Raw genomic sequence first — 18,632 nt, 5'->3', positions numbered from 1 at the left:
ATTAAATGTTAAAAAATTAAAAAATTAAAAAGATGTAAATAAAGCTCCGGTAATATGTAAAAATTGTAAAAATTTTAAATTTTAAAGATTTTAATAAAAATACTATGAAGTATCAGTCGTGCTTTTAATACTCTTTATAATTGAAAATTCAACCATGGTAACAAAACATTTTAACGTATATGATTATAAATACACAATGTTTGTCGTAGACGTAAAATTATTTATTGAGAAAAAAATTAAAGAATAACTAATTTGTTATGTGCAATAAAAATTTTTATTTAAAACTTCGAACGAATGATTTGTTGATATTAGGAAATAATTACGGTAGGAGTTAGCCTACGTAAAATTTGATTTGTGTGTGTTTTGTCTAATTGGTTTCATCAGAATTAAATCCAACCTTTTATTTTTAGTAATGAAATATGTAATATATGAATAATATAAATGAAATAATAACCATCATTGAGATATCGTTATTTCACTGCATAAAAAAGATTCACTTAGAAATGTTAACCGATGTATTTGTTATGAGTAAATCAATTGAGCCAATTTCTAGCTAGCGTTGACATAGATAATCACACTATCCTCGAAGAAGTTCGTCTTCAACGTATAGTTCTACAAAATTGTTCTTCTTGAGAACCATTATAAAATACCTATAAATGTAGGTAACAGAATAAGGTATTTGCTAATGCCAATGAATTTCGCAAGGATCTTGGGTTTGTGGTGGTGACTTGGGCTTGTGGTGGTGACTTGGGCTTGTGGTGGTTAAGGTATTTGTTAATGCCAATGAATTTCGCAAGGATCTTGGGTTTGTGGTGGTGACCTAGGCTTGTGGAGGTTAAGGTATTTGCTAAGGCTAATGAATTTAGCAAGGTGACTGGGGTCTGAGGTGGTGCCTTGGGTATTAGCCTAGTTTATAGTTTAAAACTATTGGAGAGGCATATGTAATATAAACAAATCAAAAACATTTACACTCGTATATCTCTTTTTAATGAAATTAAATTTACAGTGTAAACACATTTCGTTGTAATCCTACTTAACTATGTACAACACATCACCGTTATAATAGGAACTACACGTAGCGTATGTACCGCAGTTTTTGTCATCAAGTCTTTGCATTGAAATTTTACTCCCATTTTGTGACGTCGTATAAAACTAGCAATTTTATAAGAAATTTAACGAAGTCTATTAATTAAAAACTCTTAAAACATGTCTACATTTATTATCGGGAATTATAGGGTCTATTAGGAATGATTGGGCCATAGTTTTGCTCTAATATATTCACCCACAACGTAAGAGGGGAAAGTGTAATCATTCCTAGTACCGAATGTGAATTCCTGTCTTGTTGTTGTGGAAACCAGACTTTAAAATGTAAATAATTGTGTTGCTAAAGTGCTATTTACATACCCAAGTGTATATTATTACAACTCATATTTTTACAACTGTTTTTTGCCATCATATTATTATTAATCTTGTCCTGAGATTATTCTTTCGTCAGCGTCCATCTTGAAATAGGTTCCATAGCTTGACATTATTGAGGAAAACAGATCAGCATTGGTTCCTGTTAAATAATTACTATCGTGTCATATTTAGGTATCCTCGTACGCGACGTTTCGTTGAGCATTGTTGTTTAATACTTTTATACATTTTACTCTTAAAAATTTTTGCATTCCATTATTTTGGCGCTATGAGCAATGGTAACTCATGGCACAATTCAGATTGAAGCTTTCTTAGCCTAGTTATTTCTATATCAATTATATAAGTTTATTATTATTTCTAATCTTCGTATGATCTTAACTTTTCAACAGTCTAGGATTCAAAATAGCTTGTATCGCGCGACCTGTTACACGGACTATTAAGGCTATTTGATAGCCTAGTGTTGAACAGACACCACTTATATTCCGAAAATTTATTAATTTGGCATAAAATGTTAATTGGGACCTAAGGTAACTATTAAATGTATTTCCGCTTCACCTTGTATTAATTGTTCGTCGATTTACTACAAATTGTACTTTGCTTGACCTTGTAGCTTGACCTTATTTAGTACTTTTCTTGAGTAAATAAATAACTTCATGTGATCTAGAATGCTCGCAAACGTTACGCAACCATGGTTATTGTATTTACGAATGCTCGTTTTTCCAAAATTCGATTAACGCTTAAAATTTAAAAATCCTCAAGATTGTGTTAGGGAAAACTATTATGTTGAGACGAGCCGCGGACATCTATGGCACGAGGTGGAAGGGAAGAGGTTACAGTCGTGTCCGAGGATTAAGTTTTAAGGAACCAATGAGATAGCGACCGAAGGTTTTTAGGAGGGGATTGGGACCAACTTTAAAGATCGTTTCAACATTGTCTCCCCAATAACAAATAAATTAATTCTTGAATATCTGTGGAATACCTTCAGTAACTGTTAAAATGAAGATTAAAAGTGCAAGACATCAGCAGAAACCGAACTAAATTGAAGTAATTCCGTATCCTTCTTCCATTGCCCAAACACAAACGCAAAAGCAACAAACGCTGTAGTTTAAAGTGTTGATCCCGCATTGTCTCTCGAACACTCGCAATTGGGTAAAGTTACGTCCATAATAGTATACGCGCCTTTATATGCAAGTAGTGACGTCACTGGAACACACACTACTCGGAGGCGCGGCAAACATACGGCCCTTCTCGCAAATACAAAGCTGGTAAATGCCTGGATACGACCTTCCGCGGCTAGTGGGTAATGCCATGCGGATATTGTTCAGGTGGATTGAATTGGACATCAGATGAATCTTAAATTAAAGTTAGAAAACATTAACAGAATTGGAGTTTAACCCTAAAATTCGAAATCTTTTTCAAGTTTTTTTAAAATTATTTTAGTAAAAATATCATTTCCGTATTCTAAAATTTAAATTATTTAATCTGATAAATTTTTATTTTTTTACATTTGATTATTTCTACGATTAAGGTTAAGAGTTATTGGTCTAATACACATGGGTACATTATTTCCATTATATTTCAGTCATGTGTATGTATTTGTATCCCTAAAACAACACACCCAAATATTCCATAAATCATATTTCAAGCTATAATTTTGCAAATACATTGGATTTTTATAAAAAATTAGATAAAGGAGCCACAAAAACCAAGATAACAAATAAATGTTTGACCAAAGCAACTTCATCGACTTAATCTATTGTGTGGTAAAGCAGGGCACACGAGGACAAACACGGAGTAACTGTTTGGACAACATAAACCAATTAATTTTAGAAATATTTTTAGCCTCGGGGGCTCCCCCGTTTTGCATTCCCCCACCACTGGATACCAAAATTGGTACTTTTCATTCGAAACCAAGAAAATAGAAAACTGTGATTTCTCACCGCTCCCTCGGAAGAAGGAATATGCAAGTTCTTCGAGCTGGTAATTTTTACAGAGCCACTTCTCGATTTCAAAGTAAGTCCTTCCGGACCCAAAACATCGATTTTTCTAGTTAAACTTTCACACCTACAAATTTTAGAACATATTACGCTAGACCGTTTAATCGTTTATACCTTGTATATTTTATTTGTATGATATGTTAAATTTTAATGAGAACAAACGGGGGTGATTTCGGTCCATATTTTTTTATGAATAATGATAGGTATTGCCTCTGAGGGATCGAACATTTCAAATTTTTTAATGGCATTTTTTAATCTCAAAGGTTAAGATTTTAAGATTTAAGAGTACGATTTTTCACTTTGATTTTGAGTATTTCTTAAACTGGTTTCGGTATTTTCAAGTTGATTTCCAGATTTCTAAGACCATTTCTTGCTACAGTGTAAGTACTAATTAGCCACCATATTAGCAGCGCACTGTCAAAGCTTAAGCCTTCTCTCCCCATTAGTTAATTTGCAATCACTCCATTGTACTTTTTTTTATAAATCTAGGCTTAGTTGGCTTCTAAATTTCAAGCGGAAATACTTTCACCAGCTTTCCTCCCCTTGAGTTCTGAACTCATGACTCGGGAAAATATGGGAGAAAGTTGGCAAATCAAAGGCTTACCCTATAGATATTAGGGCTGTGCGAGTACTCGAACATCATCGAGTACCAAGAAATTGCATATTTGGGAACCTGATTACTCGAATTAGCTGCTCTCTAAAATCGACGATAATTTGTTTTTTCTATCATCGTTACTTCAAAGTTCAAAGAGGGTTTTTTTTTAAAACTTTTTGGGGAAAAAAACGGTACCTACAAAGGTGTGGAAACTGTGGTTCATTTAAATTAAAGTTCCGAATATTTTTCAGCATTTATACTCCTTTTAAAATTAATTTCATAATTTCTTGAATAAAACCAGCTCCTAATCAAGTATCCGATAACCCGACTCGTTAAAAATATTAATCGAGGTTTTTTTTAAGTTACTAGACTCGAACAAAAGAAAGTTTCCCCTTAATCAAGTACTCGTTTACTCGACATGACTTCAATATTACTCGACTCGAATACTCGATGAAAAAAAAATTATACTCGTTCACAGACTCGATTGTCTAAAACCACTAATCGCACAGCCCTAATAGATATACGTGTATAAATGATGCTAATCCAAATATCTAATTGCCATAACGTAAAAAAGACCTATCCATATCCATTCCTGGTCCAATTACCGAAATTCTTGAAGCAGGTATGTGTGCGTCATTCTAATTAGCAGCGCGCTAAAGTGTGAACCTTTTCCCGAGCCATCGAACAATTGAGATGCTGGATAAGGATGAAACGCCATTGTTGGGGACACGGACGACACGGAATTATGTCCTTCTGCACGAGCGTATGGGTTCGCGTGGCGTCTTGTTTCTGGAGAATAATCGGCCCTTAAAATGACAAAAATGTCGGTTTTTCTGACCTGAGGGGCTGGAAATTTTCAGCTCGAACTGCCGGAGTTTGAATGGCGCCGATTACGGTTATTCTTCTTCTCTGGCCTTTAATTTAAAAGAGACCCGAAAGAAAAAGGAGAAAAGTTTCACAGAGAGAAAAGGGTTATAATCCGTGACAAAGAATTACAACAATGAAATTCTAACCTGATATTTTTAAAGTGTCAACACCGAAGAAGACATTCTTCGCGTCCCTATAGAAAAGTATCTTGCCGACGGGGTTTTTTACCGTGAATCGATCTGATATCACATCGGCCGTGGATCGACCTGTCGAGCCAGCGCACCACCGACGAGAAAAATGAAACGGGTAACAAAGAATTTTAATCTCAAATGCTCGCGAAAATAAGTAACCGCTATAGGCGCAGTTGCTATTAATACTCAATACAATTTGTATTTAAAAACGCGTCCAGAGAATTGAAGTTTCTATTGTAAAGTGACTTCTTTTACGGCTACTGGTTCTGCTACGTTTAAACAGATGGCGTTGCGAAATTCATTTTAGAAAAAGCTCCAGTTTTTATAGACTGTAGTGTGGTAGTTTTTAAAATTTGTGGTAGTATAATTACAAGGTTAAGACCATCAATTAAATTGAACAGTTGGTAAATAAAATAAACTGTTAATTTTAAAAATTTGGTTTTCGTAGATCTGTGTCTATTTCAGTAAAAATATATTGGTTTTTCCTGATAATATTATTTTTTGAATGTGAATTAATAGTCTTAATGTAACTACTCGAAAACTTTCTCCCAGCGACAAAATGAACGCATCTAACATGGAAGGGAGAAATTCGTAATAGGTGCTTCAAAAAAGTGTCTGCTACATGTAGTTAGACGACTTAATTAATGCAAAAGCTAAATCTTATACGTTGACAGAACAATTATCTACAATATCTAGATTTAAAATTTAAAATATACTGGGGGCTTTAAGTTTCCAAGTCCAATCTGACAAAACTTTCTTATTGTAGTTCGTGGCCCCACAAGCTAAACTCTGCCTTCTAAATCATAGCCAGGGACCTATAATCTGACTATCTTTGAAGGTAAAAATAGGCTTTAAACGCGGTTTTTCTATTTGATGTCCCTTTTAGAAGCATACGCGAATCGGGGGTAATTCCGTTGAAACTATTTCGTGTAAAATAGTAAAACTTAAAGCAACGAGATATTGGCTTCTCGGATTAAGGGACACCGACCTTGGCTGAGTTTTCCCTTTCTGACCGAAAGTCGCCATTGCAAAACACTGAAGCAGTATTTGAATGAAAAATGTAGCAATTGCCTCACCCAATTTGAGTCTTCCGTTGACGTTTCCCTTCGCTCTGGTGTGAAGCGTAATGTTTTCCCTTGATCGGAAGTTGATTGATTCTCTCTGAAACAAGCAAGATTCAATAATTGTCGCTGTGTTTTGAGATATTAAATATTCCGCAGGCATTGACCTACCTTTTCGGAATTGATTTGATTGGTGTATAAGTTATTGAGGAATTCAGCCTGACCGGATAACTTCAACCCGCCGTCGAATATGGAAAATCTTCCAACGCCTCTCTGAACACAAAAACCATTAATGTAATACGCGTCTTACCATTGTAAACAACTACTTATTAGCAGCCCTATTTTAATTATGTATTTATTATTGTCTAGCAGAAGACACTCATTTAAAAACGTCTAAAGCATCAGGCGCGTATCTATGTCCCTCTGTATTTTAAAGCAAGTGTCGGCTCGACGTGAAGTAGCTCTTTTTTCCACAGATGTCGCTAGCGTCGAAATCAAAACCAGATATTTAAGCTACATTTTGACCCAAAAGGCGGGACATAAAAGTACCCGCGTTGGTTGGCGGATTTGTAAATTTGTCAATAACCAAAACTATAATAATTTTTTTAGAATATATTTTATATGGGATATATAACTTAGGATAAAGTTGTCTAGTTATAACACTCTGCAATAGTTCTCTGACGACGTTATTGTTTCGCTTTTTTGAATTTTAGCTTCCTTTGCCAATAATAGATGGCACCACGGTCTCCAGTAAAGTCGTTTTTTCGAAGAATCGGATAGATTCATTGCCATCTCTAATAACAAGGGCCTTATTACAGGTGGCAATGATAGAGCCGAGTGTTGCTTTAAATGTCTATTTAATGTTAATAAAACCATTGGATGAAAATACCCTGGTTACCCAAATCCGAATAAAAATTATATTATAAAATCACGATAGCATTAAGAGACGTCATCATAATAATATAAAATTTTATAAATTATCGCAAATTTTCTAAGGCAAGTCTATACAACTCATAATTTCTCAAGGTTTAGGCACTTTAAAGAGACTGGCGTAAGGCTAAAACAAAAATTTAGTTTTGCTAATTTTTCTTTACCTTTTAGTAGCCAAAATTGGATTAAGCTCCCAACGACTAATTTTTAACGTAGTTAGCGCTAGTTTTGGGCCTATTTTAGTGAGCAACTTTGACGTATTTCAGTAGCTCTAAATTTGGGTATTACCCCAACATTTTGGGTAATGGTAAAAGTGGTTTAGGCAAACAAAATTTTGCTAAAAGTTAAATTTTACCAATTTTATGCTAATTTTGGTTAATTTTGGGTAGTTCTTATAAAACTCTTAAAATAGGCACTAAGCTTGGTAGCTCAAGCATCTTAAAAACCTGGTTCCTTAAATATGGAACTCTGACACTTTCGATATTGACAAAGTTCCAACAATGGAAATCGACCTTGACGTTTCACACACTGTTCGTATTCATTATTATTTTTAGAACTGACATGGTTTGTAATTAAACGATCTCAAAAAAATTATTTTTTGTGTAACAAGTTTTGGTACTTGTAGACTAATCTAACTTAATTTTGTAATCGACACATATTCAGTTATTTTCGCAGCCAAAATGAAATTGGTCAATTCCATCCTTATATTACAAAAAAAAATAAAAACCTGGAATTGATTACTTCAATAATTAAACGGCATAAAGTAACAAAGGGCCAATATTATTGACGTTTATTTTATTCTTAAGCTCTAATATTTCAGAGATTTAAATAAGATTATCATCGGCTCTTTTGAATAAAATGAATTCACGTGGCAAATTCACTATTTAATTTTCACAAAATCGAAGCCAGCATCATATTAGTTTAGAGCTTACGCTTTTTTTAGCGCTTGTGAGAATATCCAAAGGTTTATTCACACGAACCAATATGTATGCCCAACTTCGTAGGTAAGGACCGTCTTCGGTTCGGGTTCGCAAAACACGTTGCATTTTCGTTCACACGCTCACTACAAAGCTACTCTTAATTCTTAATAAAATAATGCTTCTACTATGAGATAAGTTAATTTATATTAATAAAGGTATTTAATACTAATATTATCATTAAGGTTTGTGTACAAGATGTGTTTTATTATTCTATTTAAATATTTGAATCTAGGTCTCGGTCAGTAAACTGACCGTTCTTCAAAGCGGCCCAACATAAGAGATTTTGCGGACCACACGTTGTAGAGCATTTATCTCCGTACAGACGGAGCAGCTCGTTTTGCAACTTTTTTGACCAAAATTGGTTTGTGAATTCATGTACAACTGGCAAAAACCAATTTGGCAAAATTTCGGCGTGAATTAGCAACGTAATACGTTAGTTAATATTTTAATAGCTCTAACTGGTGGGTATCTTATTATTAGATTATTGTTATTTCTGTCATAAAATAAGTGTATAATATTTTAACATACGTGTTAAAATTCTACACACGCAAACGTTTTACTGAGAGCTATTCACAAGACAGACTGCGTAACGGGCTTCGTCGCTGATTTGTGTCCGCTTGCTCCCACGTCACACGTAGCCTTTGACAGCGCCTCGCTAGGGGGAGATTTTCTTCTTGTGATGACGTCACTCCGTTACTAGCTCTCAGCAAAATATTCCCCAAAGCGTCAAACTTATGGAACAATATTATAGACTTATGGCTATTATCAGTAAATTGTAAGACTATTTTTCCGCCTTGAAATTGAGATGGCGCACGGAACGTTGTTATAAATGGAAGCGGAACTACGTAAATTTTACCAAAGAGAATTGGAGTTCATTCATAATCCACACTGTGAGGACGACATTTATTCCGATGACGACGATTAATAGGAAAACCACTAGAATGAGGCAGCGTTCCCTCCATCCGTAGATGCCGACCAGGCTGACGTCAGTCAAGGTTTTGGGAAAAGCGCGCGACTTTGCGCGTTCGGAGTTCGTTGTTTCGTGGTTGGCGTCTCTCCGGAGGCGCAGCTCTTGAGATTTCCGAGCCCCGCCGTGCTCCAGAGACTGCCTCGAGATAAACAGAAAATCACACATCAAAGATTTAAAACATATACTCCCATTCTCTACAAATTCTTCCAAAAACAAAAAATACATTTTGAATATTCTTTAAACTCAATATTTTATTCATCTGTGTTGAATCGAAAACTTTTTAATTTTAGCCACAATAGTGCAATTTAAGCACTACCCCTTTTTTAATTCTTCTCACTGTGTAAAGAGAGAATAGGAGCCGATGTTCACCAAGCAATGTAATTTTGGTATAATCGTGCTAATCGCATTTTTTTACGAGTTTACTTAAATCTTGATATAATTCTAGCTTTTTCCAAATACCGAGAAAATGTGAAAATGTATATTTTTCCTACGATAAAATGTCTAGCAAACGGTTTTATTTAAAAACTTGACGACTAGTTTCGCCACCGGTTTTTAAATAAAACCCTTCATTGTACAATAAGTGAACATTTAATATAGCTTCGGAATTTTGAATTCCGTATCTAAAATTAAATAATTGATAAATTGTTTTGGTTTTAAAATGTTAGTAATAACTCTGAACCAACGAATAAACTTTTATTCATTATCCCTCCTTGACAACCTCACTCTCAGTGTTAGTGCCTGAACCTTTTGGGAAGGTTGGGCTAGTACCTGGGCCCCCTAATTTTATTGGTTTTAATTTTGAGGCCCCTTTGATTTTTCTAAAGCTTAGCAAACTACACTCTAAAAAAATCGTTATTTAGTGGTATATTAAGTGTCTAAAATATATAAAAAAACACTCTTTAGGGTAAATATATACACCCTTAAGGGTTTTTCGGCCCAATTTTAATACTTGAAGTAGTGTATAAACGGTGTTGTATTTCAAAGAAAATAAAGTTATTTAACACCCGGTGTAGCTCCCTTAAGGCAGTAGTTTAGTACCCTAAATGGAGTAGTTTAACACTTTAAAGGGGCTATTGTAGAACCCTCAAGGCAGTTGTTTAGTACCCTAAAACGAGTATTCTTGTGCCCTAAAGGGAGTAGCTAAGAACCCTGAAGAGAGTAGTTTTATACCACAAACGGTGTATAAAGGAACCAAAACGGAGGACTAAAGCACCCCAAAACGAGGGGCGGTTAACCAATGTCAGATGGCCTGTACTCAACACTGATGAAGGTACAGACTCTAAGGATTACGCGTAATCTTATGTGTACAGTCGAAGGTACGGGCTTGAACACCGATTACTCGGAGTGACTAGGCCCTCGCCCCAAACAGTGTAAATAAACAACCAAAAAAGAAAAATGCAATTAAAGATGTAGAATAACATCCTTTATAAACCTGTTAAGGTGTTAAATATGATACAAGAAAAACTCCTTAAAGGTTTGAAAATAAACATTTTTTTAAAGAGTGTATGGTGACCTACCCTCACAATAAATATAATTTTTCGAAAAGCAGAAAATGAACCTTTCAAATTAGCAATTCCCAAAATAGTCTCAATACAACTATTATTTAATGGCAAGCTTAAATGTAGTGACCCAAAACGTCGCATTCTATGGCACTCCAAAACGGACAAAATTCGTCTACCACTCGCTATAGTCATACTTTACCTCTTGTTATATTCATACTTGGTCTTGTTATATTCATACTTGGTCTTGTTATATTCATACTTGGTCTTGTTATATTCATACTTGGTCTTACTATATTCATACTTGGTCTTACTATATTCATACTTGGTCGTGCTATTTTCATACTTGGGCTTACTATACTCATACTGGGTCTTGCTATATTCATACTTGAAATTGCTATATTCATACTTGGAATTGCTATATTCATACTGGGACTTGCTATATTCATACTTGGTCTTGCTATTTCCATTCTCTAAACCCGAAACACTCTGAAAAGGGATTAGTGTCGTCAACCGTGATAACTGGCACCCCTCAGAGAACGATTTTGTTTGTAGTGACCATTTTTTAAACAACCAAGACTTGTACCCAACGCAATTCCAACTCATAATTTATTTCATGTTGAAGTAGAATCTTCAAAGGATATCTCTCAAAATAATGACACATACTTCGACCACGGATCTATTCGTGTAAGTCCAAGTATGAATATAGCAAGTCCCAGTATGAATATAGCAAGTCCAAGTATGAATATAGCGAGTCCAAGTATGAATATAGCAAGTCCAAGTATGAATATAGCAAGTCCAAGTATGATTATAGCCGGTCCAAGAATAAATATAGCCGGTCCAAGTATGAATATAGCAAGTCCAAGTATAGATATAGTAAGATGTAAAGTATGAATATAGCAAGATCAAGTATGAATATAACAAAAGGTAAAGTATGAATATAGCGAGTGGTAGACGAATTTTGTCCGGTTTTTCGTGCCATAGCATTCCACTTTGCTCGTAGCTTTATTATTTTGATAATTTTTACGACTGGTGAATATTGCCTTCATATTTTTATTTATCACTTTTTTTCCTATAGAGACAGTTTTACGGCTAGGCCTATCAAACGCTCCGAGTATTTTCACCAGTGAAAATAAATGTGGCAAATCCTTATCAGCGGCTTCACTGCTTTGTAACTTTTTATGTAAAATGTTTTCCGCAATAATTAATGGAGTGCGGCGGCCGGAAAATTATTCCGCGATGACGTAAGAACAAGGCACTCAACGCAGCCAGCGAAAGATACGACGGGATGCCTGCCTCGAAACCATTTAGATCCTGGTAATTGATTTCGTTGTTTTCACTGAGAGTTTTTAAGGCGTTTTTTTTCCCCGCGCATTCTCTAAACCAATTACATTTCCATTTAAATTATCCTTCCGTAGTGAAACGATAGTGGAAAAGCTTTTTAGTAAAAAAGGTTCTTCGAGCTCTTTTTTGAACCGGCGGGCGCGTTCCGTTGAGACGCATTCTGGTAATGAATTGGAACGAGCCACGCCTTCACCCTTTTCCCAACTCATTAATCATTCCGAGAAAAGAATTAACGTGTTTTATTTCTTAAATAATGAAGTAATTGGCGCGATTCCTTTGCTCGTACGTTCACCGAGGATTGCATAAAGATGTTTTTTTAATTGCCGAGCTACTCGTGTTCTTGCTTGCAGAGATTTAACGGTTATCATCGCAATATTTTTATTAAATACAATTTAAAATTATTTGTTAAGCAAACACAATTTTTCTTTTGTATTGTGTATGTCTCCTAAAATGTTAATTTAGTTTTTATGTTTATTGAGATATTAGTTCTCTTCCCAGTGGTTAAAGGGGTTTTGCCTTCCATAAATACTTGTTGAGGTTAACGGTAATAGTTAGTGTAGGGAACTGTTGGCTCGCATGGCATGAAGGTCTTGCACCATGAACATCCTCCAACGCAATTTAAAGCGGCCACCTGAATTAGAGGCATTAAAAGTCGGTAGATGACTTAGGCCTAGGGTGGTGCCTTGGGTATTTGCTTAGCTGATTGTTATGTAGATTTTTTAATATGATTGAGACTGAAGCAAACTTAGCGGCTTTTTCTTCATATTTATCCCACTTGTCTTCCATTTACTTCATAAGTGTAAAGAATATCTTATTTGGAAAATAATTTTTAAATATATCTGTAGCCATCGCTGTTATGCACTTTTCTTTGAAGAGAGTATGAACAAAATCTCAAATTCATCTGCTGTCAGGCTCTTCGACTGGTGTCAAACGTATGGCTAGCGCCAAATTAATCATCCCTAGGTTTTGTTAAATATGAAATTCGTTGATCCACCATAAACATGAATGTTCATACTCCCTTTAAGGATAAGTCTACTCGAATGAGTCTGCTAAAACGAAGTGACGAAGCAGCCGAAGACGTGTTAAGAACATTTTATTTTACTTCTTTTAAAATGAAATGATAGTGAACATTGTGACTAATAGTGCTTTGAAAAGCTTAAACATTTGACCCTATAATTATTATAAGCCCTCACAGTTTTGTGCCAATATACATCCGAAAATTTGCCTAATCAAAATTTATCCTGCATAAATGTTTCCTTTTAAATTATTTCGATTTAAGAACATTCCAAATTCCTATAAAATATTTCGTAATAATCGTTCTTTATTCCGCGAAGGTTACTCAAATTTAGTTGCCATTTCAGAATAGTAAAGCATCTGGTAGAGTTTGAAACAAAATATACTGTATATGCCAGGTACCGAATTTTACTGGTTGAAGTTACTGTTTGAATTTTAAGGAGTTAATCAGGTAATGTACAATATTATACATTAGGTGGGATTTTTTCACTTGATCCGGGATTTCGGAGTAGGGTAAGAATGGTAAGGCTATGACGTCATTTTACTCCGATTATGTGGTGGCGAATAGTTTGAGTGGCCGCCTGTGGCCTATTTAGCGAATAAATTCTGGCTAGCAGACGATTTACTCCTTAACACCTCCTTTTTAGAAGGAGTAAAAAGAGTATCCCTAATCCTACGGAACAAAAGGAATAGTTTATGTGGCGGAGTAATTATCATCCCCGGAACAGGCGAATAAAATAGGAGTACACTTTTCGTCCGAGAACAGGGGAAAAGAAACCGCCTATTCTTAAATGGTCGTTCAAGTTAAATTTAGGGGATTCGTATGTCGTTTTTCTTGGGACTGCTCCAAATCTGCTCTAAACTTTCGCTATGAAGTATATTGTACGCGTGACGTCATTGTTACGATTTAGAGCACGCAAGTGCGACTTACCAATAAGAAACGCCTTGTTTTTAGGAGCAGTATTTACTGGTACGTTTAGGATACATTTTAAATAAAAACATATCAATGTTTTATATTCTTTCCCTACAGACTAAACAATGTGTACTTGGTACTTCAAACGAATAACTTCCTATTATAAATAAAATATAATACTTTTAAACTTTTTTGTCTGACCGCCTCCATTATTTAGCAATAAATAATAATAAAAAAAATCGGCTAAGCTAATACCAACGCACCACCTCAAGCCTAAGTCATCAGCGACTTATTATGGCATTAATTCAGGTGGCCGTGTTCAATGCTTATAGAGGGTGGTGACAAGCCTTCATGCCACGCGAACCAATAGCTCCCTGCACTAACTATTACCGTTAACCTCTACAAGTTTTTATGGAGCAACTATTGCTCCCCATTTCCAAGCTTAGTTACCGATTTCGGAGTAACACGGAGCAAGAAATTAGCTAATCACTCAAAGAGCAACACACCGAACGTAAAAAAAACATTTTTTTGTTCTATTTGCGTTCTCGGATCTGCTCCGATCAAGTTTCGCGTGTTCCATTTCCCACTCTCGGGTGCTCCGTGATCGCCCAAAACCAATCTGCCGATTTCGACAGATCAATGGATCTAAATCGAGATCGCAGCAAATTTTGGCGTGTTCCTTTTAGATATTTTAGCAAAATGGCAGACCAAGACGCGAAATTTCCAATTTCTAACAGACGAAAAACAACAAACAATATTTTAATGGAACGTTCCATTTGCAGTTTTACTCTAGTCGATTGAGGTGAGATCTATGACGTCAAAGACAGAGTCGAAGCGAATCTCAAGCAATCAAATGGAAAACACTATAAGTTTAAATTATCAAAATAATTTTAATGCGTGTAGTAATCAGTTTTTAGTTATCAGCTTTTCTGGTTGAAATTGCGCAAATAATTGTGGCACTATTTATAGAATTCCAAAAGAAAAACAGTCTATGCTAAGCTGTTAAATAAGAAATATAGTTTTTCTCCGGTGAAGATAGGCGTGTTTGCCTGGTTTTTGTTCGCGTGATGGCCCGCGGCAAGTTTCGCGAAGGGCGGCACGGAACAATAGAGAGATAAAACTTCATTAAGTGCCGCGGGTAAATATGGGACATATTCCTCCGCTTATCACTCTTCTGGATCCATTTTCGCATTTGGGATGCCCTCGAGCCATGGCTTCCTCACTTCATTTGACTATACTTACCGGTTACCGAGGCGTAAAATATCGCTCTTTCGTTACATACTACAAAATGTGCCCATCTGGAGTAAAAGCGGGCTCCTCACTCCATTACAAGTATAGACTTATGATGCGCGTACAAATACCGAAGAAAATTTCACAATTTTTCAAGCAAATATTCACAGTACAAGAATGTACTTATTTCTACTTAAAGACGGTTACTATGTTGAGACGATGTTTGTGCCCAGTATCTCATTTGTTCGCCGGTGACGTTTTAATAATAATAATCAGCTAGGCTAATACCCAAAGCACCACATTAGGCTCCACTCTTGACATGGGGGGGATTTAATTATCCCAAAGTATAAATAAAAATATTCTTGATACTATAGACAACATTATTTATCGAACGAAACGAACTAGGCCCGTGGACATTTCGAAAAAACACATTAATACTCAAATCGAACACAATTTCAAAATAACTATTGTTTATAATAATTGTTATAAGATTTTGATTTTATTATTGTTAGCAACTGTTCGTACAGGGTCGGAAAATCTTGAATAATTAGTCTAATGGGAAGTACTTTCTCAAATAATTCCATCTGCTATACCTAGTATTACCAAAGACCAACTGATCGGAATATTCAGTTAGCCATTGTCAGATATCTGTTAGTCAGATCAGGTTCATGTTTTTTATTCCCCTCACCCAGAAATCTGATCTCAAACTTTATCTGATTAATTATCCCAAATAATGGTTCTGAACTAACCAGTTTCAGTTAACTGAACAATTATCAGACTTAAGGCCCGTTTCCACGTACGCTTGTAGCTTGAAAATGAATAGCTTGATGTATTTATATTTGCGTTAAATTAATGTCATTTAAGAATTTCTCGCTAAGCGCCACATGCCAATATCTTTGTGTTTCCACGAAATGTTTTCGTTTCGGCTTCAGAGATTTTAAGAATATATTTTGCTTTACATTTTTAATAACCATTGTGCCTAAATAAACAGTCTACGGGACCCGTGGTGACATCTGGGATTGAGGTATTGCACTACAAATTCTAACTAGTTCCCATTGGCTTACTGCAGTCAGGTGATGGGTAAACCCAATTCCCCAAACTTTGGCTTGAGCGTGGAAATATCTAGTTGGATTTGATCGGCGCTAGAAACTTGTACCTATCCAGTTTCGCAAGCGCAAGCTACAAGCTAAAGCTTAAGCTATCATGGAAACTGAAATGATTGTAGCGGGAGCGTGTATTTTGAAATATTTATCGCTCAAGCCGTTAAGTATTTATATAATCTTGCAAAAAGGAAATCGAAATGAACCAGAATTATAACTTTTAAAGAAATTTAATGTTGATATGTAAAGTCAAAAACTGTGAGGCATTTGAAATTTGCAGTGTATTCAGATTAGTTTCGGGTTTAAATTATCGATTTGGGTACATTTGTTTGAATTTCATTCGTCCGAACGGTGGTACTAATGTCCGAATGCCGGAAAACTGGATCGTATGTCCGAAAACGTATTTCATTTGCCTGAAAAATTTATCACAACTTTTGTTGGTGATTTAGTCGTTCAATTTATGTTAACTTTACTGGCGAATTTCATTTGTTCGAATAATCGTTTGTCCGTTTTTTCGAACATTAGGAATTGGTTGTTTTTTTTTAAATATTGTTAATATAAGAAAATAGTAACATTAACGTGAACCTAACCTAACCTAACCTAACCTAAAATATCCACAACATTCAACGCAATTCCCACTTACTATATCGGCGAAAGGAAAAAATTTTAATTCTTGCATTAAAAAAAAATCCGGACAAAAAAAAACAGCAATAAGAAATACTAATTTAGCGACAGAATTCGGACAAGTGATGCTACCGATTCGGACGAATGAAACAAACAAGTTGTCCAATTCGAACAATTGAAACATTTGTTATTTCGGCGGTTCGGACGAATGAAATTCGAACATTTGTTCCACCGTTCGGACGATTGAAATTCGAACAAATGTACCTACCCCAAATTATCTGGTTTGAATTTTCCCTCATATGGACTGCTCTGATAATATCTGAACGTAAATGTAAATAATCTGATGTCTGATGTTTCGTAATTTTTTGCTCAGGTCAGATAACGCAACTATTATCTTAGTCTTGGTGGGAGACACTATCTCTAATAAATAAGACTTTAAAATGCGTAAAAATAATGCTTGTTCCACAACGTATATCACAAGGGCTCCCAATAAAAAGCTTAAAAATACATAGGATTATAGGATAAAAAAGCAAAATGATAAGGGATTGAAATGACAACAATGACCCATTTTAAGCAGTTTCATATAGTTGAAATATTTTAATGACGTACGCGAGTTTTATGAGCTATATTTAAAAATGACTCGACATTCCAGAGTTAAATTTTAAAAATCCTTCGGCTCAATTATCTAGAAGGCACTGTGCCTATCGCGGAAAATAACCGTATATTTAAAATCTTTATAGGAGTTAGATTTTAGAAAATTTTAGAAAAAATATAGCAAGTACAAGAAAAATAGAATTCTTTATATTTTGTAGTGTCATTATATATTTCAGCACCACGCGTATCGCACTTACTGAGTATGATATTAAAATATTATTTTAGTTAAATTAATATATATTTCGCATTAATATTTTTCATTAGACTCCAATATTCACGGTCAACTTTCGTTAAATCTAAATAAAATCAGTATTTCTATTTGAATTAAAAAATATCGAATTTCTTCCATATATATTTATCTGTTGAGTTCCCAGCAATCGGAATGTGTCGACTACTATTCGTAAGTGAAAGCTACAGCTAATCCCACATATTTCAACCGAAATTATCCACCTTTCAAACTTTAAAAAAAATCCCGACTAGTGCGGCATTCGGCAAAAGCATGACATTTCAAAGAAGGAATGGCATTTAATTAAGGATAAGACGGGCAACGGTATGACACGGGCAACGGTATGAGAAGGTAACTCACCATGTTTTTTACCTGATCTTGTTCTTCTTCTTCGTCGTCCGTCCGTTGCTTATCCGACTTTTTGCCACTTTGTACTTTTCCGCGCGACACGCGGCTCTATTGTGGCGACAAACGCACGTGAGTCTTCGGCTCCGCTGCTGCCAGTGAGCGGAGAGGTCGCGGGCATCTTCGCTTCGAGCCACCAGAATCTGCACTCGCTCCGATCAGAGAAGTTCCGTCCTCCGAAACATTCGTACATATATTTGGTGGTCTACGAACGGAGGCTGCGCGAAAAGAAGGAGGAAAGATTTTCCTCCAAAAATCATTCGAAGGATACAGGCCCTCGCTGACATTGCGGATTCTTTCAGCGCCAAGACAACACATTGTCTCTTTCGAGTTCTTTTCGGAATTCAGCCCGTTTCCAATAATACACTCGGGTTAAAGAGGCTGACCGCGTTGTTGCTTTCGCTGTTAATTAGTTTTAGTTTCGATATCGCGATTTCTTTTTCATTTTTTCTTCAAAATTAAATGAAAATGAATAGAAAGTGAAAATATAACACGTTGCTCTTACGTGCCTAGACAGTAAGTCTTTATTTGTTACAGCCAATCCTAAAGGCGTACGAGCTCGTATAGAATTGTTAAAAAGACAGTGACGTAAGAGATTTATTGAAGGCCACAGAAT

At 35.4% G+C, this 18,632-nt stretch overlaps 1 protein-coding gene across 1 annotated transcript; it reads right to left on the bottom strand.

The window, feature by feature from the left end:
• Positions 1 to 1,058: 1,058 nt before the first annotated feature.
• LOC149943200 (gamma-sarcoglycan-like) lies at positions 1,059 to 18,334 on the bottom strand. Its single transcript, XM_090179579.1, has 9 exons — positions 18,113 to 18,334; positions 17,984 to 18,067; positions 8,894 to 9,142; positions 6,299 to 6,400; positions 6,143 to 6,227; positions 5,022 to 5,141; positions 4,847 to 4,922; positions 3,357 to 3,480; positions 1,059 to 2,768 (listed from the first exon to the last, which is right to left on the bottom strand). The coding sequence occupies exons 1-9, from the start codon at positions 18,332 to 18,334 to the stop codon at positions 2,598 to 2,600; spliced, it is 1,233 nt and encodes a 410-aa protein (XP_090035705.1). The 3' UTR covers positions 1,059 to 2,597.
• Between the last annotated feature and the right edge of the window lie 298 nt (positions 18,335 to 18,632).

The sequence above is a fragment of the Leiobunum rupestre genome, chromosome 6 (genome assembly GCF_980474605.1).
Source record: "Leiobunum rupestre chromosome 6, qqLeiRupe1.1.hap1, whole genome shotgun sequence".
NCBI lineage: Eukaryota > Metazoa > Arthropoda > Arachnida > Opiliones > Sclerosomatidae > Leiobunum > Leiobunum rupestre.
This window is presented reverse-complemented; position numbering and strand designations above follow the sequence as displayed.

Coding starts and splice junctions, on each gene's coding strand:
- LOC149943200 (XM_090179579.1), bottom strand. CDS start 18,334: ATGTGTTGTCTTGGCGCTGAAAGAATCCGCAATGTCAGCGAGGGCCTG. Junction 18,068..18,112: donor CGCGACCTCTCCGCTCACTG/GCAGCAGCGGAG, acceptor TCGCCACAATAG/AGCCGCGTGTCGCGCGGAAA. Junction 4,923..5,021: donor TGACACTTTAAAAATATCAG/GTTAGAATTTCA, acceptor TTTAAATTAAAG/GCCAGAGAAGAAGAATAACC.